We start from the raw sequence: 10,405 nt of genomic DNA, 5'->3' as shown, positions 1-10,405 counted from the left end.
TCAAGGATTTCTCATTCCTGCACCAATTAGGCGTGCAAAACGCCCTCTGCTGCCAATCCTGGCGTTAAACGCCAGGTTGCTGCCCATATCTGGTGTTTAACGCCAGCTTCTTGCCCTTTTCTGGCGTTAAATGCCCAGAATGGTGCCAGACTGGGCGTTTAACGCCCATTCTGCTGCCCTTATTGGCGTTTAAACGCCAGCAGGCTTCTCCTCTAGGGTGTGCTATTTTTCATTCTGTTTTTCAGTTTGTTTTTTCTTTTTCAATTATTTTTGTGACTTCACATGATCATCAACCTATAGAAAACATAAAATAACAATGAAAAATGGAAATTTAACATAGATAAGTAAAATTGGGTTGCCTCCCAACAAGCGCTTCTTTAATGTCAATAGCTTGACAGTGGGCTCTCATGGAGCCTCACAGATACTCAGAGCATGATGATGGCCTCTCAACACCAAACTTAGAGTTTGGTTGTGGCCTCCCAACAACAAACTTAGAGTTTAAATGTGGGGATTTTATTTGACTCTGCATTGAGAGAAGCTTTTCATGCTTCCTCTCCATGGTTAAAGAGGGAGATCCTTGAGCTTTAAACACAAGGGAGTCCTCATTCACTTGAAGGACCAATTCTCCTTTGTCAACATCAATCACAGCTTCTGCTGTGGCTAAGAAGGGCCTGCCAAGGATGATGGATTCATCCATACACTTCCCAATGTCTAGGATTATGAAATCAGCAGGGATGTAGTGGCCTTCAACCTTTACCAAGACATCCTCTACAAGTCCATAAGCCTATTTTCTTGAATTATCTGCCATCTCTAGTGAGACTCTTGCAGCTTGTACCTCAAGGATTCCTAGCTTCTCCATTACAGAGAGAGGTATGAGGTTTATGCTTGACCCTAGGTCACACAGAGCCTTCTCAAAGGTCATGGTGCCTATGGTACAAGGTATTGAGAATTTTCCAGGATCCTGTCTCTTCAGAGGTAATTTCTGCCTAGTCAGGTCATTCAGTTCTTTGGTGAGCAAGGGGGTTCATCCTCCCAAGTCTCATTACCAAATAGCTTGGCATTTAGCTTCATGATTGCTCCAAGGTACTTAGCAACTTGTTCTTCAGTAACATCTTCATCCTCTTCAGAGGAAGAATACTCATCAGAGCTCATGAATGGAAACAGTAAATTCAATGGAATCTCTATGGTCTCAGTGTGAGCCGCAGATTCCCATGGTTCCTCATTAGGAAACTCCTTGGAGGCCAGTGGACGTCCATTGAGGTCTTCCTCAGTGGGAATCACTGCCTCTTCCTCCTCCCCAGGTTCGGCCGTGTGGGTAATGTTGATGGCCTTGCACTCTCTTTTTGGATTCTCTTTTGTATTACTTGGGAGAGTACTAGGAGGGAGTTCAGTAATTTTCTTACTCAGCTGACCCACTTGTGCCTCCAAATTTCTAATGGAGGATCTTGTTTTAGTCATGAAACTTTGAGTGGTTTTAATTAAATCCGAGACTACAATTGCTAATTCAGAGTGGTTCTGCTTGGAATTCTCTGTTTGTTGCTGAGAAGATGATGGAAAAGGTTTGCCATTGCTAAACCTATTTCTTCCACCATTATTGTTGTTGAAGCCTTGTTGAGGCCTCTGTTGATCCTTCCATGAGAGGTTTGGATGATTTCTCCATGAAGGATTATAGGTGTTTCCATAGGGTTCTCCCATGTAATTCACCTCTTCCATTGTTGGGTTCTCAGGATCATAAGCTTCTTCTTCAGATGAAGCTTCTTTGGGACTGCCTGTTACTGCTTGCATTCCAGACAGACTTTGAGAAATCATATTGACTTGTTGAGTCAATATTTTGTTCTGAGCCAATATGGTATTCAGAGTATCAATCTCAAGAACTCCTTTCTTCTTACTTGTCCCATTATTCACAGGATTTCTTTCAGAGGTATACATGAATTGGTTATTTGCAACCATTTAAATGAGTTTCTGAGCTTCTGCAGACGTCTTCTACAGATGAAGAGATCCTCCAGTAGAGCTATCCAATGACATCTTGGACAGTTCAGATAGACCATCATAGAAAATACCTATGATGCTCCATTTTGAAAGCATGTTAGAAGGACACCTTCTGATCAATTGCTTGTATCTTTCCCAAGCTTCATAGAGGGATTCACCTTCCTTCTGTCTGAAGGTTTGGACTTCCACTCTAAGCTTGCTCAATTTTTGAGGTGGAAAGAACTTTGCCAAGAAGGCATTGACTAGCTTTTTCCAAGAGTTCAGGATTTCTTTAGGTTGTGAGTCCAACCATGTTCTAGCTCTGTCTCTTACAGCAAAGGGAAAAAGCAGAAGCTTGTAGACCTCGGGATCAACCCCATTAGTCTTGACAGTGTCACAGATTTACAAGAATTTAGCTAAGAACTGAGGATCTTCCAATGGAAGTCCATGAAACTTGTAATTCTGTTGCATTAGAGAAACTAATTGAGACTTAAGCTCAAAGTTGTTTGCTCCAATGGTAGGGATTGAGATGCTTCTCCCATAGAAGTTAGGGGTAGGTGCAGTAAAGTCACCAAGCACCTTCCTTGCATTGTTGGCATTGTTGTTGTTTTCGGCTGCCATGGCTTCTTCTTGTTTGAAAAGTTTTATTAGGTCCTATATAGAGAGTTGTACTTTAGCTTCTCTTCGATTTCTCTTCAAGGTCCTTTCAGGTTCAGGGTCAGCTTCAACAAGAATGCCTTTGTCCTTGCTCCTACTCATATGAAAGGAGAGTAGAAGAAAATATGGAATTCTCTATTACATAGTATAGAGATTCCTTGAGGTGTCAGAGGTAAAGAAGAATAGAAGGAGAGAAGAAAGAATTTGAACTTATCAAGAGGGATAGAGTTCGAATTGTACATTGAGGAGGAGTGTTAGTCCATAAATAGAAAGATGTGAGAAGAGGGGAAGAATTTTCGAAAATAAAGTAAAAAGATTTTGAAATAATTAAGAGAAATTTTGAAAATTTGGTAAATGATTTTCGAAAACTAAGATTGGGAAAGAAATTAAGTGATTTTTGAAAAAGATTTTGAAATTAGAAATCACAAAGATATGATTGAAACTTAATTTTGAGAAAGATGTGATTGAAAAGATATGATTGAGAAGATATGATTGAGAATCAAATTTAAAAGAAGAAAGTTTTTAAAATTAAAGTTGATTACTTGACCAACAAGAAGTTAAAAGATATGATTCTAGAATTAAAACTTTTGATCCTTTCTTAATATGCAAGTAACAACTTAAAAATTTTGAATTAAATCACTAATTGTAGCAAGGATCTTCGAAAATAGTAATAAATAAAAAAAATTGAAAAGAAATTGATTTTGAAAAGATATGATTTGAAAAAGATTTGATTTTGAAAAATTATGAAAATTTGAAAAAGATTTGAATTAAAAACAAAATCTTCCCTCTAGTGTCCTCCTGGCGTTAAACGCCCAGAATGGCATCCATTCTGGCGTTTAACGCCCAAAATGCTACCTTTTTGGGCATTTAACGCCCAGCCAGGTACCCTGGCTGGCGTTTAAATGCCAGTTTTCCTTCTTCACTAGGCGTTTTGAACGCCCAGCTTTTTCTGTGTAATTCCTCTGCTGAATGTTCTGAATCTTCAATTCTCTGTGTTATTGACTTGAAAAGACATACTTTTTAAAAATTTTTGAATTTTTAATGATGAGAAACAACAAAAAAAATGCAACTAAGATCAAATAAACAATGCATGCAAGACACCAAACTCAGAAGTTTGTATACTGAGGACTATAACAATTTAAAAATGCATGTAAGAAACAACAAAAGACACAAAATAAGAGAAATTAAAGATCAGAGCACTGGGATCATCAAGAACAACTTGAAGATCAATGAAGAACATATTGCGTATATTCGAAAAAATGCAAGAAGAATAAAGACATGCAATTGACACCAAACTTAAAAATTTACACTTGACTCAAACAAGAACCACAAAATATATTTTGGTTTTTATGATTTTATAAATTTTTTTGTGATTTTTCGAAAATTATATGGAAAAAGAGAAAAAGGGGTTCAAAATTCTTAATGAGAATTCCAGGAATCATGCAATGTTAGTCTAAAACTCCGGTCCAGGAATTAGACATGGCTTACTAGCCAGCCAAGTTTTTAGTGAAAGCTTCGGTCCAAAACACTAGACATGGCCAATGGCCAGCCAAGCTTTAGCAAATCATTACTCTCAACAGCAAAATTGATAGAAATCAACAAGCAATTGTGATGATAAGTTGAAACTTCGGTCCAAAAGATTAGACATGACTTCACAGCCAGCTAGATTTCAAAAAATCATCATGAAACACTAGAATTCATTCTTAAAAATTTTGAAAAACAGAGTAGAAATATTTTTGTATTTTTGAAAATTTTTTTCGAAAATAAAAAATAAAAAGCTTAAACATACAAGGTATTAAGGAAGTTCTCATCCAATACCAGATAGCTTCATGCCAAAGAATCAATTTGGATAAGTCAAAAATTTCCTTCAGCAGAAATGTGCCTACTATCAGAACAAATCTTATCCAAGACTGGTTAGGGATAAAGGAGGTGCAACAACATTCGAAGTACTTGGGCTTGCCCACTTTCATCGGAAGATCCAAAAATGAAGTTTTTTATTTATCCAGGAGAGAGTTTGGAAAAAGCTCAAGGGATGGAAGGAGGAATAACTCTCAAGAGTAAGGAAGGAGATACTGATAAAAGTGATTGCACAATCAATTCCTACTTATATCATGGGATGCTTTTAAATACCCAAAGGACTTTGCCAATACCTAGATGCCATGATAAGAAGATTTTGTTGGGGGAGTAGGAATGGTGAAAGAAAGATATATTGGATCAATTGGGATAAACTTTGTTCTAGCAAACCAGAAGGTGGACTAGGATTCCCAAAATTTGAGGCCTTTAATTCAGCACTTTTGGCGAAAACAAGGGTGGAGATTAATGACAAAACCTGAGTCCCTAACAGCAAGAGTCCTAAAAACAAGGCATTATCCTAGACCCAGTTTTCTAGAAGAATCAATAGGCTATGCACCAAGCTATACATGGAGAAGTATTTTGAATGCAAAGGAAATTCTTGAATTAGGGGGCTATGAAAGATAGGAAATGGAAAGTCTGTAAAGATTTGGGGGTACCATGGTTTCCAGAACAGAACAATCAAGGAATATGGAGCTTAATTAACAGTTTAGATGAGAATGCAACTGTTAGAGAGTTAATGAATGACGAAGGAAATAGATGGGATATTATGAAAATCAGGAACATGTTCATGGAGTTCGAAGTCCAACAAATCATAAGAATTCCACTACCATAACAGCACAGCAAGATCAATATTATTGGAAATTCTCAAGGAATAGGGAGTACAGAATCAAGGATGCGTACCACAAAATCATAAAGCAAGAACAATTCTGAAATAGAAGTGGGCTATCACCAAACCTAGAAGAGCCTCGGTGGAAATAACTTTGGAAAGCAAAAGCTCACCCCCGTGCAATTTACTATGCTTAGAAAATCCTTAATAAATCACTGCCAACAAAATTGAACCTGCAAAAGAGAGATGTCAATTGTATTGCCATCTGCCCCCACTGTTGGAAGAATGAAGAATCTAAAACTCACCTCTTCAAGAATTGCGATTTTGCTCGAAGATTTTGGTTTTATTCTCCTTTGGCAATTCGAACGACTGCAAGTCCATCTATGGAAGCACTAGAGTGGATTGAATTTTTACTGAAATCCCTTAATCCCCAAGATCAAAGTTTGTTGTGCAACTGTCTTCTATCTCTTTGGACAAGCCGTAACCATCTCATTTTTTAAAATAAAGAAGAATCTTCAATGGAAGCAGCTGATCGAGCAAGAAGAAAGTATCAAGAGTTTCTTTTTGCGTTGAGAATCACCGATGCTAAGCTCCAATCACCACCTCCTGGCTCGAACAGTTTCGAAAGATGGGTTTGCCCACCTACCAATTCCATTAAAATAAATGTGGATGCATCTACTTTAGATAATGGATTGGTTGGCATAGGAGTAATGGCAAGAGATGATTTTAGTGCCATCGTAATGGCTAGCACGTGGAAAGGGACCTATCCCTTAATTCCCAAGAAGCTGAGGCATTGACTTGTTTAACGGGTTTAAAAAAAGCCCAACAATGTTGCTTCTTTGATGTTATTGTGGAGAATGATAATATAGAAGTCATCCAAAGTCTCAGATCTAACAAGAGCAAAAATAATTATTTTGGATCGTTCATTGTTGATTATTTTAATTTAGCAACTAGTTTAAGATTAGTAGTAGAAGTCTCTCATATAAAAAGAAGTGAAAATATGATAGCTCATGAATTGGTTAAAATGGATCTTACCAATCCAAATGAAGTGTGGATGAAAGATGTTCCGACCAATATTTATAATCTTGTTTTTTTGGACACTATTAGTCCTATTCATGAATGACTATTTACACTATCAAAAAAATTATGTAGAGAGACATTTACCTTGTATTTTTACACAAACAACTAATTTTATATTGAATAATGTTTGAAAAAACATAATTTAAAATTATTTTATTTAATTTAATATTTATATTTTATATATTTATTTTAAAAATAATTAATGAATATAAAATAAAAAAATTTTAAATTAATTTAGACTGATTTTTATTATCTCCCAAGTATTTTCATTTTATATTACCTCCTTAATAAATAATTGATTTTCAAATTTAATGACCATATGAAGAATCAGTATCAAATTAAACGTACAATTTTTAATAAAAGAATGCTAGAGGACCAGCAAATTTTGTGATTTGTAACTGTTAATTAGTCATCATTGATATTTTTAATGGTATGAGATTTTATCCAATGATATAGAATTACTCACTTTTTTTGTTGATTAAGTACTGATCAGATTTTAATAAAAATGTTGGCTCTCTATACTTTCTCTTCCCAATACACCCTCTGTTTTACTCCCTCAATTGTTAAAAAAAATTGACAATGTAAAGTGTGATTTCTAACCTTTCATTGTTTCCTCTCTTATATTTATTCTTGGTCACACTTATAAAATTAATAGTGAAAGATCATACTTTACTCCCTCAATTATTAAAAAAAATGGAGAGGATCCATTTCCTGTTAAGTGTAATTGTCTACACAACTTACTCCTCGAGGAGGCAAATCTAAAGACAAGAAACATAAGTCAGCAGCCGCAAACTCCATTAAATTGTACACTTTTTAATTTATAATAATAATAATAGTAATAATAATAATAATAATAATAATAATAATAATAATAATAATAATATTGCAAGATTAACTGATGATAACAATAGAAGAAGAAAAAAAAGGAAAAGAAAACTTTTCTCAACATAATGGGATCAAAGTTAGATCCTTCAACTTTAGGCTATTCAGAAAGATTTGATAGCTTCTCTGTATCAAATCTTAGATCCAATGCTGAGAGGGTCTTACGTTGGTGGGATTCATTATTGGCTTCGTTCTTATTATTATGATTGATCACTCCAATCACATATGGGTGTAAGAGAGCATAATTGGGATGTGCTTCAGTTTTGCCATTACTAGAGAAAATTGATGATGTTGTTGAGGATGCATTATTCATGTTCATAATATTTTTGGAGCTCGATGATGTGCTGCTTGAACTAACAGTGCCTGTTTCTTGCCCCTGCTTCTCTTGTTCTTTCTTATCCTGAACGTCTCAATTTATTATCATTATAACATGATTAATTTCTCTATATATATTCATTAAACGTAAGTAACAAGGTGGATTTGTGAATTATATACGTTGGTTCACCTCTTTGGTGGACGATTCTGAATCTCTCTTGAAATGTTCAGCTGTTTGGTTGTTCTTTTCCAATTGACTAACATGATTTGTATTGGGTTGAGACACTTGCCCTCTTTTCGGAACCCTGTGTCTATCCATAATATTTGGTACACAATAAAAAATTAGTAAAACAACAGTCCAAAATTATTTTATTTTATATCTTTTAATTATCATTTATTTTATTTTGCATTTCATAATTAGTTCTATAATAATTGACTGAAATTAAATGCAATAAGTATATAATTATCGATGTTACATGTATAAAATTATAGATATTGAATTAAATAAGATAACTTTGAATTATTATCACTCTATAATGATCCGTTTCTGTATATTTCATTCACGTGTTGGTATGTACAAGTTCACAAGTTGGTGTTCATGTAGAAATTAAAAATAGCATCATATGTACAAGTATGTGGAATATATAATAGCTTACCTACGTCTCTTTTGATGAATTCGTTCATCCTCATCATTATTATTATTGTAGATTGCTGGTAAGTCTGAAGGGTCGCACGGTAACGGACTTGAATTGAAAAACTATATAATAATCAGTTAAAATTAAAGTGAGTAAAAGGAAACTTAACCAACTTGCATAACTAACTAATTAGTTGCAATAAACTTAACATATAAAAAAACCGTGAGAAAAATAAAATATCAAAATGGCTCACTTCACTTCGAAGAGCAGAGGCAGCGGTGCCACGGTGTGAAGGGTCAAGATCAAGAAGCGTGGCCAAGAGATGAAGGAAAGACGAAGGAAGGTTCGGGAAGTTTCCGTTATAGTTAGGTCTGTAACGTTGTGACGGACGATGGCTGCTTGTTAACTTCAGTTTTCTATAGTAATTATCTGAAGGAGAACCACAAAGTTTGAAGATCATGTGAAGCTGTTCAACCTACAAACATCAAATCAAAGTACTTATTAATTAGAATCCAAGCCAAAATTGACATGTTTTTTATTCCTTCCCAAATTTCAATTAAGACTTTTTATTTTAGGAAAAATACAATATATATATATATATATCCAAAATCAGATAGAAGATAAATTTCATTAGTCATATCCACCAATTTGTCAAAGTGATCTGTGTAACCATGAAGGGGACTTCACACGTGCCACATTATTTCCCTAGTTGGTACTACTGTACATGTTTATTGGGAGCTAAACAAGAAAGAAGGAGGTTACTTAGCAAACAAGGAAACTGATTTTTGTTATGTCAGATAAGAGAATTGTTAGAGCAGTTAGTTGTTACTTCCTATTGTGAGATGGTTAGAACCACACTAGTATATAAGACTTGTATATAGTGATAAAAAAACAATAACAATACTCTTTAATTTCATTCATTGATCATAATTCTGTTTCCTCTGCTTCAACACTTTCTGCATAATCTCCTATATCTCTGAACTCTATTAAGGGCATCATGTTGATGCACCTGATGACCTTGAGATAATTGATGTAAATGATCACATTCGTAACGTGTTAAGCCTTTTCAAAGTTGCATGACCGATTAGTGGATATAATCAATGGAATTTATCTTTCATGTGTACTTTTGAGATTTTAAATTTTTGGTGGATAATTTTGTGTTTTTTTTTTTCCATAGCATTTTAATCCAGCACGAAAAAAATTAATTCATATATGATATTTAGTGTGTATTATTTTTATCCATTCTTTATTTTATTTTTACCTCTGTTCTTCCCGGCATTATCGGTCTTCCAACGAACATTTCAGCCAATAGGCATCCAGCACTCCAGAGATCAACTCCAAATCCATAATTAGTTGAACCTAAGAGAAGTTCAGGAGCTCTATACCAAAGAGTCACCACTTTATTTGTAAGAGGGCCATTGGATTTGATGTCAAAAGAATGTGCAAGACCAAAATCTGCAATTTTCAGCACCCCTCTTGTGTCTACTAACAAGTTTGAAGATTTAATATCTCGGTGGATAACACCCTTTTCGTGACAGTATTGGAGCCCACAAAGCAGTTGTTGCATGTAACACTTTATCTTTTGCAACAAAATCATAAAGCACTCTATTATTACAAAGTTATATATTGATATATGAAAGTTCAACTAATCACATCTTCTAATTAAAACCAAACCTGTGGTTCAGTTAGTCTCACCGCCGGTCGGGCTATAATTCGTGTAAGGTCAGCATGCATGAACTCAAAAACCAAATATATACTGTATTGCATTCTTGATGTTGCTACTCCTTCAAGCTTGATCACATTCGGATGATCTAATGTGTGAAGTATCATAATCTCTCTCGCCATAAACTTTATACTCTCAGGATCAGATGTGTCAAACCTCACTTTCTTCAAAGCAACAATCTTCCCACTTCGCTTATCTCTTGCTTTGTACACATTGCTATATGTTCCACATCCTACCTGCATGCATATATTATAAGTTTTTTATTAGAAAAAGTTCACTAACCAATTTTTAGTTAGCGAACATTAACCTTTTAGAATTTAGAACTAAATATTTATAATTTGGTGCTTACTGAGATACATAGTGAGAATGTACAGAGATATAGACAGAGAGGGTGGATAACATATATAGGTCCCTTTATTTTTTTCAATAAAGCATGTCTCTGTATGGTATGTACCCTTCCAATAT

The 10,405-nt window shown here is 34.8% G+C and overlaps 1 protein-coding gene and 1 non-coding gene across 2 annotated transcripts; one reads left to right on the top strand and one right to left on the bottom strand.

Moving 5' to 3' along the window:
- Positions 1-2,079: 2,079 nt before the first annotated feature.
- On the top strand, positions 2,080-2,187 carry LOC148581357 (small nucleolar RNA R71). The gene has a single exon (XR_015896216.1). It is a non-coding gene; the product is annotated as a small nucleolar RNA R71 (small nucleolar RNA).
- Positions 2,188-7,348: 5,161 nt separating this feature from the next.
- Positions 7,349-10,182, bottom strand: LOC107622098 (putative serine/threonine-protein kinase At1g54610). The gene is made up of 6 exons (XM_016324018.3): positions 9,892-10,182; positions 9,479-9,796; positions 8,471-8,692; positions 8,239-8,339; positions 7,773-7,893; positions 7,349-7,667 (listed from the first exon to the last, which is right to left on the bottom strand). Exons 1-6 carry the CDS (start codon positions 10,180-10,182, stop codon positions 7,368-7,370), a joined length of 1,353 nt encoding a protein of 450 aa, XP_016179504.3. The 3' UTR covers positions 7,349-7,367.
- Positions 10,183-10,405: the final 223 nt, after the last annotated feature.

This window comes from Arachis ipaensis, chromosome B10 (genome assembly GCF_059453495.1).
Source record: "Arachis ipaensis isolate K30076 ecotype BB chromosome B10, ASM5945349v1, whole genome shotgun sequence".
Classification (NCBI taxonomy): Eukaryota; Viridiplantae; Streptophyta; class Magnoliopsida; order Fabales; family Fabaceae; genus Arachis; species Arachis ipaensis.
This window is presented reverse-complemented; position numbering and strand designations above follow the sequence as displayed.

Bases quoted from the DNA above. Each gene is read 5' to 3' on its own strand.
- LOC107622098 (XM_016324018.3), bottom strand. From the start codon at position 10,182: ATGCAGGTAGGATGTGGAACATATAGCAATGTGTACAAAGCAAGAGAT. The intron at 9,797-9,891 runs GTTTGGTTTTAA...TTGTTGCAAAAG, and splicing joins TGAGACTAACTGAACCACAG to ATAAAGTGTTACATGCAACA. The intron at 8,693-9,478 runs GTAAAAATAAAA...TGATGTTTGTAG, and splicing joins TAATGCCGGGAAGAACAGAG to GTTGAACAGCTTCACATGAT.